This window comes from Rhipicephalus sanguineus, chromosome 5 (assembly GCF_013339695.2).
Source record: "Rhipicephalus sanguineus isolate Rsan-2018 chromosome 5, BIME_Rsan_1.4, whole genome shotgun sequence".
NCBI lineage: Eukaryota > Metazoa > Arthropoda > Arachnida > Ixodida > Ixodidae > Rhipicephalus > Rhipicephalus sanguineus.
This window is the reverse complement of record NC_051180.1, coordinates 45,318,591-45,340,847: the sequence shown is the minus strand read 5'-3', so window position 1 is coordinate 45,340,847 and position 22,257 is coordinate 45,318,591. Positions and strand designations below refer to the sequence as shown.

At 46.4% G+C, this 22,257-nt stretch overlaps 1 protein-coding gene across 4 annotated transcripts in view; it reads right to left on the bottom strand.

Moving 5' to 3' along the window:
• Positions 1–22,257, bottom strand: part of LOC119393565 (hemicentin-2) — a 271,691-nt gene that overhangs the window by 88,154 nt on the left and 161,280 nt on the right. For all 4 annotated transcript variants that reach the window (XM_049416281.1, XM_037660666.2, XM_037660668.2 and 1 more), the window contains one exon: positions 21,682–21,885. In XM_049416281.1, the coding sequence (XP_049272238.1) occupies positions 21,682–21,885 (204 nt within the window). The remainder of the gene's footprint in view (positions 1–21,681; positions 21,886–22,257) is intronic.

Below are 22,257 nucleotides of genomic sequence, written 5' to 3'. Positions count from 1 at the left end.
GGATAAAGTTTGAAAGAGTGTAAGGTTTTTTTTTTTCCTTGTTTGGGTATTGTAGAAAACTGCTTGAAACTAGAGGCGGCCATATCTCTTCCCAAGTATTCGTGCTGTACAACACAGTTATTACACGTGATGGCAAACAGCGCAGTAACCCCAAAACAAACTTCATTCCGCTCAAAAGTAGTGCTGTCGGTGTTCGCAAGCGTAGGCGCACATTTCCCCTTTGCGCCGCAGTCCTACCGCGGGGAATTATCGTCGCCTACGAACGCTCATTTTCTCACTGGTGTGCAGAGAAACAACGCGGCTTGTTTTATCTCCAATGGCCAGCGGGTTTCGCGCGAAAAAAACTCGTTCGCGCGCTCCGTACAAGTTTCCGGGAACAGGAGAGCGCGCTGTGCTCTAGCCACCGCGTGTGTAAACAGAAGCTGGGCGTGGGAGCCGCGGGATTACCGAGTTGTGTGTGCTAACAGCACAGACGCCAAGGGGTCCAGCGCTTCGCTTTGACCCCCTTCATGTTTTCATACCACCGCTCATCGTTCCTCAGAGTGTTCCACTCGCGCACGTTTACCCTTCGCGATAAGCGATTATCTAGCGGCGGAAAGCTAGCCGCCGCGACAATCACGAGCGAATTAACGAAGTACGCCGACTCCGGTTGATCCAGTGTGACGGACTAAAACGTCACATTCTAGGTAAATCGTCCCCTCAATGTCGGTCGCATGAATAATCAGTCTTCTGTCGCGGAGCCTGACTGCGGGTTGCCAAGACTGAAGCGCAGATCCCCCCATCCCCATCTGCTCGTGCTGTTTGCGCAACTGATGACGTGGTGACAACGCGTTGCGGCAGACTGAGATTAGTGAGGAAGGATTCTGAGACCCGTCCATCCAGGTCGCCGGCATGCAGGCCTCTAAGAACCGGACTAACGCGGCGTGCAGCTGGGAAGGAGCGCTGCGCGTGGCGTACGTGAATCACACTCACCACGCAGTACTAGCAAGTCTTGTTAGAACAGCAACAGACTCAAATTTAGCCGCCGAGGTCGGCCGTATGAACAAAAGAGTAGAGGCAGTGCGCTAGCTAAGCGCACCCGCATTGCTAATAGGACAATTTTTCTCCGTCGGAAAAGTGCTGCTTTAGTCTTCGACATTCAGCTACGCATTGAGGCTCTACTTTTCACTGCCGCTTTCGTAAGCTTGCCGTTCCCCCCGCCATGTCAGTGTTCCGCAATCCCATCCGATGTAGCAGATATAATTTTTAACAGCCAAACTGTTTAACCTCAGAGAGACTCTGTAGTCGAGTACAAAAACTATCATCAGCATGAACGCAATGGGCGCGTTAATTTAAGGAGCTCGAGCGCGCTCTATACGGTGGAGTGCGCTCTACTAAACTTAACGGCTAAAAGGCGACTTCCGGTGCGTGATTACGGAGCTCGCTCTACCCGCTCCAACCTTGAGACGGTGCACGGGAGCTTGCGCCTGCTATGGATTCCGGAAGCATGATGTGTTTCTGATTCTCTCTCACTGATGAAGTACGTTCTCCCTCACAACTCTTTCCTACCGCCGCTTAGCAACGCCACCTAAAGAAACTTCGCTTGCGGAAGCAACATAACGTTATCGCCATGTTCCCACGAAAAGCAGCCGGCGGGAGTCGCCGTTAAGCTCCGAAGGCGTCGCACTCGAGCGAATTCGGGCGTGCTGCGTTGGATTTCGGAGCGCGCTAACTTAACGCGCGCAATAACTCGGTCCGTGCGCACTCTCTTCATATTCTTCTGCTTCGCTGCCCTAACACCTGCACCGATTTGTCCGGTGAGCCGATGCAATAACTCGGATGGGCATAGAGAACATAGAGAGAAAAAGAAAGAGCGAAAGAAAGAGGAAGAGAGAAATGGAGAGAAAAAAAGCCGGCAGATCCCACGCATTGTGGGAATCGATGTAATGCGAAGCAGCCAGCAAAGAGCTGCATACATCGTCTTGTATGTCACTAAGGAAAATGCGTGTCATGGTTTTTATGATAACTCCTATTATTTATGTTCGTCACACAGTAACGTCGCGCAATACCAACTTCCGGGTAGATCAAGCTAGCGAAACGGCCGCCAGCGCCACATGAGCGTGGCACGTAAGTCATGCTGTACACGACATGCGTGTCATGGTTTTCATGTTAACTCCTGTTATTTATATTCGTCACACAGTCACGTCACGCAATACCGATTTTGGTGGATATCAAGCTAGCGAAACGGTCGCCAGCGCACCATGAGCGTGGCAGGTAAGTCATGCTGTACAAGACTTGCGTGTCATGATTTTCATGTTATCTCGTGTTTTTATGTTCGTCACATAGTCACGTCGCGCAATACCAATTTCGGGGTAGATCAAGCTAACGAAACGGCCACCAGCGCCCCATGAGCGTGGCACGTAAGTCATGCTTTACATGACTTGCGTGTCATGATTTTCATGTTAACTCGTGTTTTTGTGTTCGTCACGCAGTCAGGTCGCGCAATACCAACTTCGGGGTAGATCAGGCTAGCAAAACGGCCGCCAGCGCCCCATGAGCGTGGCACGTAAGTCATGCTGTACATGACAAGCGTGTCATGATTTTCATGTTAACTCGTGTTTTTATGTTCGTCACAGAGTCACGTCGCGCAATACCAATTTCGGGGTAGATCAAGCTAGCGAAACAGCCGCCAGCGCCCCATGAGAGCGGCACGTAAGTCATGCTGTACATGACAAGCGTGTGATGATTTTCATGTTAACACTTGTGTTATCTATGTTCGTCATACAGTCACGTCACGCAATACCCATTTCGGGGTAGATCAAGCTAGCGAAACGGCCGCCAGCGCACCATGAGCGTGGCCCGTAAGTCATGCTGTACATGACATGCGTGTCATGATTTTCATGTTAACTCGTGTCATTTATGTTCGTCACACAGTCAGGTCACAAGATACCAATTTTGGTGTATATCAAGCTAGCGAAACGGCCGCCAGCGCACCATGAGCGTGGCATGTAAATCATGCTGTGCATGACATGCGTGTCATGATTTCCATGTTATGACTTGTCATTTATGTTTATAATACAGTCATGTTACGCCATACCAATTTTGGTGTACATTCGATTAACCAAGCGACCAGGAGAGCACAAAGTCGTAGGCGGCTAGATAGATAGATAGATAGATAGATAGATAGATAGATAGATAGATAGATAGATAGATAGATAGATAGATAGATAGATAGATAGATAGATAGATAGATAGATAGATAGATACGCTCAAAGTCGCAGAAGTTCGCTAAGAAATGCTTCGCATTTAAAAAAGGGAATACACAAAAATATAGAAACACAGAAAGAAATACCCCAAGAGAAAAATATAGGAAGAAACAGACACATAAAAGAGAGAGAGAGAAAAAAGAGCAAGACAGAAAGACAAAGAACGACAGAAAGAGAGAATGAAATTAAGAGAGAGAGAGAGAGAGAAAGAAAGACATAGAAATAAAGAGAAACCAAGGAATAGAGAGAGAGAGAGAGAATCAAAGAAACAGAGAGCGAGAAATAATCTAGAAAGAGAAAGAAATAAATAGAAATAAACATAGACAGATAGAGATAGAAAAAGACAGAGGGAAAGAGAAAGTAAGAGAGCGAGAGAAGAAGAAAGAAAGAAAGAAAGAGAAAAATAAAGAGAAACAAGCAAGGCTGTTCAGCTGTTCCTTCAGGCTTGACACCACTAGTGAGCATGTCGGTCTTTATATAGGGCGGAAACCCTCACGAGAAGCTTTATTGTTGCATGTGCGTTCAAGCAAATCTCCTGCTCTTTGAAAGTTGTGATACGGTCTGGAAATATTCATGAGTTATATTTAGTTATGAGGGTAAGAACAGCTCGCGCCTACGAAAGCGTCGGTTCAGGCGTTGCGTTCTTCATCTAAAAAAAACAGAATTTTGCTGGAGAGAAATAATTTGTTTACAAAGAGTCAAGAACGTTAGTTTTAGCCAGCCTATTTATGCTTGTTTCTATCTGCGTGGTTATGCCCACTTTATTTGTAAGAGAAGTGAGTGTTCTGGAAGCTGCAGTAATTACCAGAGCATGCAGAGCCTCTTCCTTTGTTTATATCGAGCCAACGTCATAATTAACTGCGTACTCTCATACCAAAGTGACACTTATTCTAGCGCCAAACTAACGAAGAAACTCCTGATTATATCTCCCGCAAGACACCTCGCGACCTTGATTAAGAAGGTGGCACGACGTCATTGCGGATGCCTTCTGAAGGCGGGCGCGAAGCTGAAGCCGTGTCACACCTGAAGTCCAAATGCAGATGTCGTCAGCGTAGATTGAAAGTCCTAGCACTCAACCGGAAGCCAGTGTCTGCCTATGGCATGTCAATTAACGGAGAACGTATATCATTCGGCAGGAGCCACAGGTTCTTGGAGTCATAATTGACAGAAACCTGTCTTCGACTCGACACGTAAACTACGTGAGGAAGCGGCTGACTGCTACATGTCACATGTTCAGATTCCTTGCAGGAAAGAAATGGGGAGTGCCCGTACCATCTATGCTACAAATGTACAGGGTTTTCTTTATTGGCTTCCTGCGGTACAGCTTACCTGCAATATCCAACACCGGCGAGACTAACCTTCGCACGATTCAGAACATTCAAGCCCAAGCTCTTAAGATATACCTTGGGTTACCCCGTAGCACGTCAACGACTGCAACAATTGCCGTCGCTCAAGATTACTCAATCACGGCACACATTATCACCGAGACAATGCGTACGTACCTCAGGCATTATGCCAGGACCCCTTTCCACCACCTGGCGAGCCTCGCTGCTGAAAGGCCCTGAACGACATGGAATGCCACTGCAAACATCGCTCATCTTTTACTGCGGGGTACGCACCTGCGTCAAAACCAGTGTTCCCTACGTGGTGCTTGAGCCGCCCACGAGTTGATTCAACGATTGTGGGAGTGCGGAAGAAGTCAGACCTACCGACACATGCACTGAAGCAATTGAGCCTACTCCTACTGCACGAAAACAACAGTAACCACGTCCACATCTATACGGATGGCTCGACTACGTCTTCCAGTTCTGGTGGTGCGGTGGTTATACCATCACAAGGGGTAACTCTGCGTCTTCATAATTCACAAGACCTCGCACTAGAGTTTATTAATTGTGAAAGACCAAGTAAATGGACTGTGGTTTCTGACTCAAAATTGGCGTTGCAGTGCCTGCGGTCAGTTCTCCGACGCGAATGCCACGAACAGGTGACGTATGAAGCCGTCAAACTTGACCACCACGTAATACAAAAAGGCCACGATATTATTGAATTTCATTGGTTACCGGGAAATGATTGGAAATGATTCCGCAGATAACGCTGCTCGCGCATCACATCACGAAGCAAACATCGTTCCGATTCCGATTTCAAGGACAGACACTGCGAGGCAGATTCGACAATAGGCCCGCAGCCTCACACTCACGGAGTGGAACGAGCCAAACATAAGACATATCGGATTTCATCAACTTAACCCTTCACTGCAACTCCGACCTCCATCCGGCCTACATCGACGCGAAGCTTCGCTTCTCTATCGCCTTTCGTTGGGAGTTGCTTTAAGGAAGGCATATGCAACGTTAATCGGATTGACAGTGCGGCATGCGATGTTTGCGGCACCGAAGAAAACATCGAACACTTGCTAGGCCACTGCCCTCGTTTTGCTTCGGAGAGACAAGAGCTTTCCAACGCGCCGCGGCGACTGGATGATCGGCCACTTTCCGTGCAGGTGCTATTACAGCACCGTCCACAACTCTCCACGGCCCACAAGGCAGTGAGAGCACTCTTGTGCTCTTTGGAGACGGCGGGCTTGTGCGAACGCCTCTGACTTGTGGTGCAATCCCGCACGCTGCAGTGAATTCTCCATCTTCTTTTTAAATGCGAAGCATTTCTTAGTGAACTTCGGCGACTTTGAGCGTATCTATCTATCTATCTATCTATCTATCTATCTATCTATCTATCTATCTATCTATCTATCTACTACATCTATCTTCTATCTATCTATCTATTATCTATATATCTATCTATCTATTCTATCTTAATCTATCTATCTATCTATCTATCATCATCTATCTAATCTATCTATCTATCTATCTATCATCATCTATCTATCTATCTAATCTATCTATCTATCTATCTATCTATCTATCTATCATCATCCTTATCTATCTCTATATCTATCATATCTATTATCTATCTATCTATCTATCTAATCTATCTATCTATCTATCTACATCTCATCTATCTATCTATCGCTCTATCTATCTATCTATCCATCATATCTATCATCTATCTTCTATCGATCTATCTATCTATCTATCTATCTACTATCTATCTATCATCTATCTATATCTATCTATCTATCTATCTATCTATCTATCTATCTATCAGAGCCGCCTACGACTTTGTGCTCTCCTGGCCGTTTCGTTTTTCGGATGTATACAAAAATTAGTGTGTCATAACATGGCCTTATTACGAATATAAATGACAGGTCATATCATGAAAATCATGACACGCATGTCATGAACAGCATGACTTACATTCCACGCCCTTTGGGCTCTTGCGGCCGTTCAGTTAATTTCATATATACCAAAATTGGTACGACGTGACAATAGTTCATGACGAACATAATGACAGGTCCTAAAATGCAAATCATGACGCGCATGTCGTGTGCAGCATGATTGACATGATATGGTCTCGGGGCGCTCGCGGCCGTTTAATTGAAGGGATATGTAAGAAAACTCGTATGACGAGACATTTCTATATGACGAACATAACTGACACGTGGTAACATGAAAATCATGATATACATGTCATGTACGACATGATTTCCATGCCACGCTCATGGCGCACTCGCGGTCGTTTCGCTTGATTGATATACACCAAAATTGGTATTGTGCGATGTGACTGTATGAAGAACACGAATACAGGTGGTAGCATGAAAACCATGACATCCATGACATGTATGTCATGATTTACATGCCACGCTCATGGTGCATTCGCGGCCATTTCGCTTGCATGATATACACCAAAATTGGCATTGCGCGACACGACCGTATGGCGAACGTAAGTGAGAGGTGGTAACATGAAAATCGTGACATGCAAGTCATGTACTACCTAATTTACATGCCACGCTCATAGTGCGCTAGCGGCCGTTTCGGTAGATTGATATACACCAAAATTGGTATTGCGCGATGTGACTGTATGAAGAACATGAATAACAGTTGGTCACATGAAAACCATGTCATGGATGTCATGATTTACAAGCCACGCTCATGGTGCGCAAGCGGCCGTTTCAGTAAATTGATATACACGAAAGTTGGTATTGCGCGATGTGGCTGTATGAAGAACATGAAGAACAGTTGGTAAGATAAAAACCATGACATGCGTGTCATGTTTGTCATGATTTACATGCCACGCTCATGATGTATTCGCGGCCGCTTCGCTAGCTTGATGTACACCGGAATTGGTATTGCGCGAAGCGACTGCATGACGAACGTAAATGAGACGTGGTAACATGAAAATCATGACATGCACGACATGATTTACATGCAATGCTCATGACGCACTCGTGGCCGTTTCGCTTGCTTGATATACACCAAAATTGGTATTGCGCGACGCGACGACTGCATGACGAACGTAAATGAGAGGTGGTAACATGGAAATCGTGACATGCAGGTCATGTACGACATGATTTACAAGCCACACTCATGGTACATTCGCGGCCGTTTCGCTAGCTTGATATACACCAAAACTGGTATTGCGCTATGTGACTATGATGAACATTAGTGACCGGTGGTAACATAAAAAAACCATGATATGCATGTCATGTATGGAATGATTTACATGCTATACTCATGGTGCACTCGCGGCCATTTCGCTCGTTTGATATACACCAAAATTGGTATTGCGCGATGTGACTGTATGACGAACATAAATAAGAGGTCTTAACATGCGAATCATGTTATGCATGTCACGTACGGCATGATTTATATGCCACTGTCATGGTGCGCTTCCGGCCGTTTTATTAACTGGATATATACCAAAATTGGTATGGCATGACACGAGTGCGTGGTGAACATAAACGACAGGTCATGCATTGTATATACCAGAATTGGCATGGTGTATACTAGATTGTGCATGCATGCGTGCATGGCAAACATGCGATATATGGTTGACTAGATGCCATGGCATGAGTGATTTCATTTGGCCCAAAGACAAACAAGGCGATGCATGCAGCTCTTTGCTGGCTGCTTCGCATTACATCGATTCTCACAGTGCGTGGGATCTGCCGGATTTTTTTTCTCTCTCCTTCCCTTCCCTCCTCTCTATTTTTCATCTTTCTTTTCACCTTCCCCGGTCCCTCAGTGTAGGGTAGTCAACAGGAAGTTTTTCTGGTTAACCTCCCTGCCTTCACCTTTTCTGTTTTCTTCCTCCCTCCTTTTTATATGAGTGTTCAGTGTACATACGTGTCCTGCGCTTGGAAAATCAGCGTAGGAATTGAGGCTAGTCGGTATAGCATCATCTTCAAACAGCACACGCATGCGAATAGAGTTCTTTTTTGTGCCTTCGTGTGCCTGCGCTGTTTGAAGATTAAGATCAGTCTATAAGGTCACTCATTGGCTTGCTTATCTTGAAACAGAGAGCGTGTATTTTTTTTACCCACGAGTACACCAATAGGCTTGTATCAGACAGTTATAACCACCATTTTCCTCCAAGGCTGCTGCCATTAGACATAAAGCGCTGAAACGTCCCTGCTTATTTAGCTGACACGGTCACCGGATGCAGTCTTCCCTTTCTACAATATCTGGAAAGGCGGCGCGGACTCGCGTAATGGCTTCGATGTACTGGTGGTGCGCATGACTGCACAACCTCGCCTTCCTGTTCAGGTGGGCAGCATTCTCGAATTCCTCATAATCTACGGTTCGAGAGATCTCATCGCAGTCGTGAAACGAGGCGAGCACAGCTTGCCCGCTTTACAGTCCAAGACCGAAGCGACAAGGAGGTGCGTGAGAGTGCCGGGGTACAGAAAGGGAACGGAAGTGGGAAATGAAGGAGAAAGAGGGTTGGCTTGAGGGCCGTTGGGCAGAACGAAATTCTAGATTCGCTCGCACTAATGAATTGTGTGTGCCGGCCGAACGAGTTCAGAGTGCGAACAGGGATCTCTACCAATGCGAAGGAGCCGCAGAGAGAGAGTAAGGCCCGCAGGCATGTGCCCGGCGCCGGCGCTCATCGAGCACACGGACAGACACGTAGAGAGCACTCGTGGAACGCGCGCCGTTGAAGCTGACCGTGAACGAAACGGCGCGGGAGGGGGTTGTCGTAACTTCGCGAATGCCTATAATACGAAGACGTCATATCGCGTCGCGTTTCGCGGCCCCCTGCGCGCGCTCGCCAGCCGCTTGCGAGGCGCGCCCTGACAATTGAATTAGGGCCGATGATGCGAGAGGAATGGTAGACATCGGCGTCGGTTTGCGGAGCTACTCGCCGCTAAACTCGGCGAACGACTCACGTTTGCATGCTTGAATTCCGCAACCTAACCGTGAAACACAGTGCACGATAAGAAAAAAATTATTCGATGGGCATGCGTCGAAATAAGTGTTCTTGATTGGCAAAGTTTAATACAGACCAGTTAATAAGGCTTTGCAGTGCGAAGGCACGCTTTTGAAGAATATCGTAGAAAAGTATTGCAGTGCGTAGCGGCTGTCGCAGTGCAATAGAGAAGCTGATGTTCACCTAGTCAGGAATAACGATGTTAATAAAACTTTAAAAAAGAAGAAAAAAAAGACGATAATGCTAAGAAAGAAAGACAGGCAGGCCTCCTTTACAAAAATGTATGTAGACGGTCTATGGACTGTCTAAAACTGGGTTTAGATAGACCATAGACTGTCTAAATTCATTTTTGTAAGGGCTAGCGCTCATCCGTTCTACCTTGCCGTCTTGCATAGTCGTTTTGTCTTGCGTGCGGTAATATTACAGAACTTTACAAACTCTTTAAATCTTCAAGGTATTTCTGGGCATCGGTTCAGGAATTTCGCAATGTTTCATTCCGTTCCGACGGTCATTATGGTGGTGTTTGGTGGCGCTCATTATTACGCCAGACATTAGGGGAGAAAATCGAAAAACCATTTCTATTTGCAGACGTCAGCGAAAGTGAAAGCTCCGTCATCTGCACTGTGCGCTACACAGCGGGCAAGCTAAGGCGTTATTGTAAAATATTTTGCCGAAGCGTCCCAATTCACCCAAACATTATTTTCTAAGCCCCGTACTCTGATTTTCTGTCTTTCTTTTCGTTTAAGATAGTATATTTGATATATACATATACAAAAATGAATTTGAAATACCTTTTTCTGCCCAATCAAATATATATATATATATATATATATATATATATATATATATATATATATATATATATATATATATATATATATATATATATATATATATATATATATATATATATGTATGTATCCAAACTTTGAGAGCATTGAAAGCCTATTTCTATAATAGTGGAAACCTCCATTAAACTAAAATGTGACCCGTAATAACGCCGGAAGAATATGCTGTCGAGTTAACCAGTTTGTGTTTTCACTTGGTAAACTTATCGCTAGAATACACATCCATCGCTTTTTAACAAAAGCCGAGGGTAAGGAAAATAATGATCGAGTCAGAAAAGGGCTCTAAAACTAAAAAGGTGGCGCTGAAGCAAAGTATAAAGCAAATATGAACTTTCACGTATGTTTCGACTCTGTAAGCTTACAGATAACATTGCTTTTTTGTATTTTATAGCCTAGACTATATCCTTTCATACGCTTCCTGACTTACGTTTCGGATGCACTAAGGGGCCATCAAAAGACATTTGATCTGATACGCCGATGGAGAATTCGGAGCTTCCTACTTCGGATGCCGGAAGGAATGAATAAAATATCGGCCCCGAAGTATGCGACGTGGCTCCATAATACAACAAAGACGGAATGTTTTATGACAGGGAACACTCCAATTTCGTATTCATGACGGGGACATGAACCGACCGTAGAAAGTGGAGAACGCAAAGGCAAGTGTAAAATTACATATCTACGCGTATTGAGGTCTATTTTAGACGCGCAATAGCTCGCGCATAAGAGAGTTCGAGTCTTAATAAGAGGCCGCAGAAAGAGCGTGCGCATTCCTTCCTTAGCTGCTGTCAAACCTTGTAACAAGTGCCTAAAAATGTTACGAAGAACAAATAGGCACTCGCGGATTGGGAAAGAACGATCTCCATTCTGGTCTGTTTTTCTGCTTTTTTTTGCGATGGAGAAAATATAACGAGGTCTTTTGCTCATAGCTATGCGTTATTTTACTGTCCATATTTTTGCGACGCGCTGATGCATCTACACCATCATTTTGTTTATGCGAGTGATCTTTAAGAGTACAAATAAGTGAGTTTAAGTGCGTTCTCCGATGCAAAGAAAATTTGCGCGACAGAACTTCCAAGCTGCCAAAGGCAAGAGTTTCTAGGCGCGACTAACCATAACCTTTGGCGACAGCGGGTTGGAAGCAGGCTCTGTAACGATACTCTTCGCATTTTATTCGTGTACGTAACATACAAACTAAAAACTAACGGCTGAAAGGAAAGACCTTGTTTGCCTGACAGTGTATATATTTAATAACAACTCTACTTTTTTTTTATATTCTCATACTTTCTTGGTGGAGTTTGAATGTAAATGCTGGCGAAGCGGAAGTAGCTGGAAGATGTGAGAACTGTTACTTTTTAGCAAAGACTAAACTTTTTTTCAAAGAAAAATCTACCTACGTGTCCGGATGTCTATTCACCGTTGCACTGACATTTTGAATGCATCACGACTTTCTTCGTTACCCCCTGCTCGTTCCCTTTGATAAAAGCATCCGAAATCTTGAAACACGCAGTAAAAGTGTGGTTCGCGCAGTGGTAACTATCTGTGCAGTATCAGCGTATGCATTTACATATTTCATCGCAAGGAAGAAACTGAAAGAGAAAGTCTTTAAGAACTCCGGAGAAGTCAGCCTGAACGCTCTTCCTAACATGCTACTTGAAATACCATCTCCAAAAGGACTGAGACGGTGTTTTAAGTATGGACAGTGTACAAGTAGGCTGTAGCCCACCTTTCTATCACAGATCATGAAACATAGAGAACATGCTTAAAACACGCCACGCACCGCACACTGCATCCCACAATAAACAAGTACCTCATTACCATCGACGTCTCTAAAGAACTGGCAGCGGTAATGAACTGGTAGCGCACTGGCAGTAGTAAGTACTCAGGGCGGGAAGTGTTTCGTGTTAGTTGCTAAGCGCATGCAGTGTTCGCTGTCGCATATAGCTTACACGTCTGTCGTTGTGAGAATGCCCCGACTAATTCATTCTCATCCTAGTGCGACTAGTGAGCTCCGTTATAGTACGCGGCTTTCGAACTACTGACTGCCGTAGACGGAGTCGTGGGCACTCATTTATTTTTCAACGCACACGTCTTCTCTTTCTCGCTTTCTACGCGGAGTTTATGCTCTAGCAAAACCCGCCATTCTGGACGACTAGCTGGTCATTCACGCCTCGACACAAACGCAAGGCTAAGAGAGCGCTGCGTGGCGCACGACGGCTTATCCGATACGGGTATAGGCCTGCTTTCGCGGCATCACGCTTTCGAAAGCGCGCGCCGCCTGAATCATGGATGAGCAGCGCTGAAGCTTTACTAATGAAGAGGAACTCATTAAACATGGATTACTATTCCGGTCACCTCAGCGGGTTGCCGGCGCTCGCGGCTATGCGGTAAGCGTAAACAGCCAGAACAAGAGGTTGTCGCGCGTGACCTCTTCATGACAAGCGTGGCCACAAAGAAGAAATACATAGCCAGAAAAAAAAAGAAAATTGACGGAGCGAAGCGCCAGGCTGCAAGTAGCACCCTATTCATTTTGGTTGTTTTATTTCGAATAACGAATGAGCGACATGCTGTAAACCGAGAGGGACTGCACATTGTTTATTATTATTTTTCTCTTTTAAAGATTGTGAAAGTATAGAATTGGTGCCGATTGAAAGTCAGCTACAATCATAGAAGTGCGTTCCTGAGCCACCTGCTCAGAAACGCACAACGTGATGACCTGTAGATTAGATTCCATGAGAAGTGACGAAGATAAAATAAAATACACGTTTAGTTGTAGAGTTTCAAGACAAGCGTAGCACGTTTAAGGTTCAAACGGCATAATATTTTGAAATTTTGATTTTTGAGAAGTCCGCGTGGCAAAACTTAAAGAAAAAAAATAATAACAGCAAGATTCGCACGAACGCACAGCTCCAAGAGCTATAGAACATTGTTTGAATTTGAGCCAGAACTACACATGAAGTTGTAATAACCTTGCTCTTACTCAAAGAACTCTGCCGAAAGCGGAATTGTACTGCAGAGTGATAAACTTAAGGATATTACTAATAAGTTGCACCCGTTCTGTTGGGTATCATAGCACGTAATAAAAATAGTCAGGAATATAAAAATTGTAGCAGTGAATCTGTATTTTTGTGCCCCAAGTGATCAAGTTATTCAACTTTTCAAATGTAAAACAAAATAAATAACGCACTTTTAAGTAGTTTCGTAATGATGCTGTGGACCATAAAGCTCTGATCTAGAACTTCGATTGCTGTTCATCTCTATAATAATGTTTTTACGGGACGAGATCTGCGAGAGGTGCGCGTGATTGTCGCCCATTTTAAAACAGCATTCTTGCAAAAATAAAGAAAACAAGCTTGGTTTAAACCACTCTGTTTTCACCGCAAGGAAGCACGGGAAAATTATTCTGATAGTCATTTTAAAACTACAAAAAGCCTCCCGCGGGTTTATCTTCGGTCTACTCAAAGAGTAACGGACACCGCGTTCACATAATCAGCCCGTACGAACTGCTCGAACTAGCTATGACGTAGTGCAAAACAATAGCTATTGCGTGATTGATTACAAAAGTTCGTGCAGCACAGTGTACGTGGAGCGCGTGTTTCTGGTTAAGTTATGGTCTACGAGGGGGAGGTCTCGAAGAAATAAAAATACGCGATTGTTTTCCCCTGTCCTCTGCAATGTTCAGGAGCAGCATTTCGTTCGGACGAGCGTGAGCAGAATGCCGCGTAAAAGTATGGTAGTTATTCGAGATCACTACCGTACCTTCACCGACATCGCCTCCATCCCTCCCCCCCCCCCCCCCCACCACATAAAAGAAACAGAGAAATGGTTACAAAAAGGACACAAAACAAATGGCAACAATGGGATTCATACTAGCTCATGGAGACAGAAACAACCAGAATATAGAAATAGGAGCAGCCCTATGAACGAAAGCAAGCAGCAGTAAAAAATGGGAAATTGTAGTGGGAGTATTGCATATTCCATTTTTTCACCGAGAACGCATATTGCATTTCGTACACATTACTATTACAGCTGCCTGGTAGGAGGCACGGTGCAGTCGATAAGAGCGACCTGGCAACCAGAGCGGAGTAATCAGGCGAAGTGCAGCCGGGGTGGCCGCTGTGGGGTAATATGAATACAATAGACACCCGCGCGGTGCGACCGACCAGCCCAGCCTCACGAACCGGCCAGCCGTCATGCCACGGTAGCCCGCTCGTATACGGTATAGTATTGCCGGTCGCTGTGGTGGCGGTGATGGTGTTGCGGCGGCATCGCGCGCCGATTCCTCCCTGCGGTGCCGTTGCTACCGAAGCGCGGCGCATTGGCTCGGCATGACTGAGCTCGGCTTGGCTTGGCCCGGTCGCTCTCGGCGTCGTTACGCTGCAATAGAGCTACCGCCGTGCCGACGTTTCCTTGACACGCTGGGCAGCCCCCTTCCTTTCACTTCCCTCTCACCATTTGTCCTCGCAACACGCGGCTTGAGCCACAGTGTGGCCAGCTTTTCCTGAGCACCCGGCCAGCCGTGAGGAGAGGTGTGATTGAGTGCCGAGAGCGTGGTTCGTGATAGAAGCCGAGGTAAACTACATTTTCCCCAGAAGCGCGAGTCTTTCTGCTCGCGACTCACAATAGGCTGAAGCAAGGCTGCGCCACAACTTGCAACTCCGAGGCATCGGCCTAATTGTTGCTGTACGGGCACTAGACTAGCGGTATCAAGAGCCAGTGCTGCGTGAACATTTAAGTAGACGCGGTAGAATAAATGAGCATAATGAGTGCTCGAAGGCGCCAGAACATTACTTTCGTTTGCAGGGCTGGCTTCCGCTCGATGCGCTAACCACGGGGACGCGAACGCATGGGAAACGGAGGCTTATTAGTCCCGCATCTCGCTGCAATTCACGAAAAAAAAAAGAAAGAATACTGCAGATCCCACGCACTGTTGGAATCGATGTAATGCGAAGCAGCCGGCAAAGAGCTGCTACATCGCCTTGTCCGTCTTTGAGGCAAAAGAAGTCATTCATGCCACGGCATTCAGTTCACTAAATGTCGCATGTTTGCCATGCATGCATGCATGTCCAATCGGGTATATACGATACTAATGAAACGTATATTCTGGAATATGCAATGCATGACCTGTCATTTATGTTCATCACGCACCCAGTTAACAATAAAACGGCCGGAAGCACACTATGAACGTGGCATGTAAATCATGTCGTACATGACATGCGTGTCATTATTTTCATGTTACCACCTCTCATTTACGTTCGTCATACAGACGCGTCGCGCAATACCAGTTTTGGTGTATATCAAGGAAGCCAAATGGCCGCGAGGGCACCATGAGCTTGTCATGATTTTCATGTTACCATGTGTCAGTTATGTTCGTCATATAGAAATGTCTCGTCATACCAGTTTTCTTACGTATCCCTTCAATTAAACGGCCGCGAGCGCCCCGAGACCATATCATGTAAATCATGCTGCACACGACATGCGCGTCATGATTTGCATGTTAGGACCTGTCATTATGTTGGTCATGAACTATTGTCACGTCGCACCAATTTTGGTATATATGAAATTAACTGAACGGCCGCAAGAGCCCAAAGGGCGTGGAATGTAAATCATGCTGTTCATGACATGCGTGTCATGATTTTCATGATATGACCTGTCATTTATGTTCGTAATACGGTCATGCAGTGTCAGACCAATTTTGGTATACATCTCATTAACAATAAAACGGCCAGGAGAGCACAAAGTCGTAGGCGGCTAGATAGATAGATAGACAGATAGATATATATGCCCAATGTCGCAGAAGTCGCATTTAAAAATGTAAAAGACGCACATATTCCCGTTGTGTGTCTCATTATTTCTCTATTTCTCTGCAGTCTTATTCATCTATTTAGGCAACAAATCACACAAACTACACATGTCGTGCCAAATAATTATCGCAGTGTCACGTGTTACTGTTGGCGACGTCAGAGCACAGTCGTCTACGTAGAGGAGCGACGTCACAGCACTACTCTCTACGTAGGGCCATTCCATCGTGTACGTCATCCCCTCGTTCTCTGGGCGCGCGCCCGTGAGAAGAAGGACAAGCAGCGTTCGGCTTGAAATTTGACCCATTTCCGCGGCGCGTAGCGTTGCAAATTTTGGCAGACGTGATCGTGAACGCTCAGTGTATGCATTGCGCTCGTCAGCTCAAAATTGTCAAACTTGGTGAGGGGCCCTTTAACATTCCAAGCATGTCTGTGTACGTCGCATAGCAGCCGCCTAACAATGTTCAACGCAGCGCAAGCTGTGTGATGTTCCTGTAATGAGGACGAGTTATATAGTTGGAATATTTGTATCATATATGTGTGTGCAAGCGCACACTTGTTCACAGAGAATATGCTGGACAGATGCACGTACTATCTCTAAACTTTTGAATACCTGAGCCGAATGATTAAGAAAAACTGCTTTTTCACCATATGACCTTCTTGGATTAATAATTGTATTTACTGAATTTCCTAAACGATGGAGAAAGAACGAATACCACAGAAACGATGAGAAGATCAGACAAAAACAGCGCTCCGTTCTGCTATTCAACTGTTCATCTTTTGTGTTTGCGCTGTTCATGGAAACACGGTATGCCAACACACCTGGAACTTCCTTGTTTTAAATTTATTTGAAATACTGTACGCCACGGGCTCAAAGTGAGTGCTGCTGTATAATAGCTAGGGAAGGATGAGAGCTGTGAAAGGAGGGGATGGGGCGACTGAAGTTGCTACAAGATATAAACACAACCGACAAGGGGTAAAGGGGGGATCATTTCCATTTAGCTTGCACAAATCGTCTCATGATATCTCTAGACAGATAAATTTCAAGGCGCCTTCGTCTTCTGCCGCACGAAGCAAGCAGGGCCATTCGTGATATCGTTTGTATATTGATCCCTTATGAAAGTGCGGGACTTGTTGCGCAACCTGACGATATCTCCTCAATGCGTTTTCTTATGCTGTTTTGGCTTGTACCACTCGTTTTTTAGGCCCTATTCAGAAGCCTAAATCGCAGCTATATTCTGAGCACTCGCGGCTCACTTTAATCAAGGGGTTTTGAGGGGATTACATCGACTGCGGTCGTCTGAATTGCCGCACTCGGTTGAGCTATTTTAATTATTTCGGTCCACAGAAAGCGAGAGTTCGGCTCGCCGAATGAGGCTACCGTACGGTTTTTTTTTTGTTCGTATCGCTCGCACGAAAATAAGCCGGGAGAATTTGTAACGTTCAGGATTTCCAGGGAGGTTTGTTGCGAATGCACCTTGCTTTTCATGAGTATGCTTTGCCCGCTCTTATAAAACGTTCTGCAATCACAACACATCAAGACCTAAGAAGGATTGCCTTTGGATAAACCATATTTATTCTTGCAGCATACAAAAAAAGTTTGTTGTTGAATCTTTGCGTTGGTTTTTCCTGCGACGTCACCTGAAAGTCCCAGAGGTGCGATGATGTCCTAGATGCCTTGACAACGGCGGAGTGTTTGATCAAAAAAGGCAAGACCGAGAATATAATAATCCCGTAAGCCCTAGTGGAAAAGTAACGCAGCAGCTCGCATAAGGCGCAATAAAACAACTTTTGACGTGGTAAGAAGGTTTCCAGGCATATGCGTGACACACAATTTGTACGTAAGCAGCAGAATATGGCGTGATTGATAGTAAACAGGAATGTCTCCTCCACAGTTAGTGATGGATGAATGAATCCCAAACTTTGCTGAAAAATCCTGAGGTGCGCAACTCCGCGCGCAGCGGGCCGCTCCCACGTTGGTCCTGACAGTTAGTAATGTGTAATATTTATTTTTATGCCCCGCAAATCACGATAATTTTTTTACTCTCCTCTCATCCACAAGATTAGGCTATCAGTTTGAAGAGGAAGGTAATAAAAGAGTTGCCATCCTTGCGATCAGCTGACCGGAGCGGAAGGTCAGGCTAGTTGGTTACTCTTGATGATGTAACACCGCATAAAAGGAGGCAGGAACGTTGAATTCCTATTGGCGTAGATTAGTGTGTGTTAGCACATCGCTAGCGCCTCTATGAGAAGCGCGCGTGCTGGTGTGAGCAGTGGTAGAAGAAGACGACGTGGAAGTGAGACTCTCGTGCTGTTCGCCTGTGTGGCGTTGTGTTGCATGTGTGGCATCCAAGTTATTGAGTGTAATTAAATTATTCTATATCTTCCTACTACGTCTCGTGACTTCTACGACGTCCGAAGACAACATTTTAGAAGTGGGATGGTCATCCAGTCACCAACGGAAGAGTGAACGTGAGTTTTATCAGTGCACGGACCTGGTTAACCTAACCCTAAATGAAACGCACAGACGGAAGAGTCAACCCGACTGGCGGTGCAGACACGGACTCTGACCATGGAAACACGATCACGGTTCGTGACCTCCTCCAAGTCCTCCAAGAAAAGGACCAACTACTGGAACGACTGGAACGACTGACTAGCAGGCGCGGCGCAGCCTCAACCAGCGCCAACGTTCCAGGTGATCCCCGACTTGAGCGAAAACATCAGTGACTTCGACGGCTCCGAGGACGCTCCTTCGGCGCGCGAGTGGATCGAGAACATTCGCCGAACGTCGATCCTTCACGGGTGGCCAGCTGCCTACACGCTGGAAACTGCCAAAGCCCGATTGGTTGGAGCTGCCCGGGACTGGTATCGTTCGAGGAGCTCCCAAATCACGTCGCGGGAAGAGTTCGAGGTACGTTTCCGTCGGACCTTCGTGAGCCAAACTCGCGTTGCGGAACGATGGCGCAGGATGCAAGAGCGCGTGCAGCAGCGTAACGAGAGCACGACCGCCTACTTCCATTCTAAGGTGCGTCTTTGCCATGAAGTTAACCTGGACTTCAACGATACGCGAGAGCAAGTCCTCACGGGACTAGGGTCCCGAGAACTCTGCACCATGCTCTTGGGAAGGACGCATGACGACGACGACGACGACGACCTCCTTCACGACATCCTGGAGTTCGAGCGCATCGAACGAGAACGGCGGGAGATTTCTGGATCACGCACCCGAAGCCTTGTGTCATCACCGTGTTCGGAGCGCAGCCTGCCCATGATGAGGGAATTAGCCGGCGACGAAAACCACGGAACAGATGGACGCCTGGGATTGCCGCCCGTCAACCCAACACGGTGAGCGCAAGTGCTACTACTTCAATGTCTACGGCCACATAGCACGTGATTGTCCGGAGCCTAAGCGACCGCTTAAGTGTCAGCGTTGCCAAGCATCTGACCACACACAACGCAACTGCAAAGCTTTCTCGCGTAACGAGTCTAACGTCGTCAGAGAAGCACTTCCTTGCACCGGGGCCGGTCATGTGCTGCTCAAGGAAGTAATTTTCAACGACGACTTCGCTCTCGTAGGTCCCATCGACACGGGCAGTTCGGGTTGTTTATTGCGTGCGTCAGCAGCGGCGCGATGCGGCATTGAGATGGCGCAGGAACCTACTCCTCTGTACGGTTTTGGCAACATGAACCTGCCAGCCACCAGAAGCCTTGGTCACTGCAAGGCAAAGATAAGCATCGATGGCATTGTGGCCGAGAAGATTCCCGTGCTTGTGGTTTTGGACGACGCACAGTGTGTTGACCTATTGGTGGGCCGTACTTTCACCAACTTGCCCTTCTTTACATATGCCAAAGTGGGAAGCACGTTCCGCTTCTACCACTTAAACGACTGCCCGTTCGCGGATCTAGCACCGTTGGAGCAAAAATCAAACCTGAAGTTTAGAACCAGAGAACATGAGCCTCGAAAAGATACGGTGAATTTTATCGCTATGTCCACCGATCACTCTGTGACAAGCCCTGTCGTTTCTCAGCACTGTGGACGTGATGTGCTTCCTGAGATGAAAAGAGGAAAAAGCGCAGCCGCCCTTGACGATCCTGAGCAGCATGATTGTAATGTCCACTTGAAACAAGTAGAGTGCAGCCTGAACAACGCCATAAACAGAAGTACAGGCAAGAGTCCCCTTGAGATGCTTCATCGATACAAGCCGAGTTTTTACGGAGTGGCTCTTCAACAGCTTGCCGACTCAGAAAGCCCGTGGGAACCTTTTGAAGAATTGAGAACGCAGGTTCGTCAACGTTTACTGGATGAGCAGGACTCCGCCAACCAGGCTTATGATCGACGGCACTACCCTGCACGGATTTATGAAGTTGGCGAAGTTGTATTTATGAGCAAGGCTCCCGAACATACCGGACATCCGACGAAAACTCAGCCGAAATATCATGGACCTCTCGTCGTCACGCAAGTTTTGTCTGCGGACACCTACCGCGTCTCTGACTTACGTCGAAAAGCGGGAAGCCGATGTGCAACAACCGCACACGTTTCCCACCTAAGGAAGCGATATGCTGCAGCTCGAACTTTACACCAGGACGATGACGCAACCGAAGAGTCCCTAAAGGAAAAAGCAAACCTAGTACGGCGACTTCCTCAACGTGAACGCACATTACCGACCAGGCTAGGCTACTATGCTGCGTGTCGTGATTTTATTTTATTTTTGCTTGTGTGTCTAAAGAACCATTGTGCGAAGTTCTTCATGTGCTCTGAAAACCTTGGTCTTATTCTCCATTTTATTTTTTGTGGCTTTCCGCAACGTCAAGCCAGTCAAGATGGCCGGAAAATATGACATTTTATTCAATGTTTAACGCTTTGAACTGATGAATTTCTGTGTGTTGCGTTAAATTTAGGGCGTCCGTGTTTGGGTATAGTCTTTTGCTTGTGTTTTTCTTTGTTTCTTGTTTATCTTGTCCTTGTCGTGTGTCATTTATTAAGTTACTTAAATAGAAGGATGGCCGAACATTTGTACGCCAAACCAGTTAAGGAACTTTTGCCGACATCGCCTTAACGAGGACGTTAAGGTTATCAGAATGGCCGAATGTTAGCACATCGCTAGCGCCTCTATGAGAAGCGCGCGTGCTGGTGTGAGCAGTGGTAGAAGAAGACGACGTGGAAGTGAGACTGTCGTGCTGTTCGCCTGTGTGGCATCCAAGTTATTGAGTTTAATTAAATTATTCGATATCTTCCTACTACGTCTCGTGACTTCTACGACGCCCGAAGACAACATGTGCTTGTACTGCTTTATCTTTGTTATCTTCCGGGCTTGACACACGGCCGTGGCGCCGTACAGCAGTGCACCCTTGTTCACGAGGTGTGTTTAATTACCTCCACGTTATATAACAGCTACGGATTGCTTCACGGCAGTGCAAGTTCACGTACGCTTCGTGGCAAGTGCAGGCCAATACAAGGAAATCGTAACTCACAGTTGAGGTCCAGTGACACTGATGTGGACACAGGTACGGTCTGGTTGTTGTTGGAGGCCTGGCAGCGGTACTTGGCCATCAGGTCCGAACGCTGCAGTTTACCTATGACGAGGTCATTGCGAACCACGCCTTCTCCCGCTGGCGAGTAAGAGTCGTCAACCATCTCGCCACCAAGCCACCACGTGACTTGAGGTGGAGGCCGACCTGCGCACAGAAAACAAAAAGAAATACTTGAAGCAGCTTCACAGACTTAACGTCTCGAAGACTGGTTAAACGGCAGAGCTGGAGGCATCGTACTGCTGTTTCATTGTTTGACTTTTCCCACAACGTTTAGTGGAGCGGAGGTGAGTTGTGGCGCTTGCGCAATCCCTGTGGCACATACCCGCCAGGTGCTGCTCGGAACATACCCGCTATGCTTGTTATAGACAGCTCCTTCATTTTTAGTGTAGTAGACCAGATGTGAATAGTGGGGCTTGCGCAATTCCCGTGACACATACCCGCTGGGAGCTGCGTTACGCTCCGCTAGGACTAACCTCGACTTTAAACTGCCCCGCTGATACAATATTGTAGCAGTTG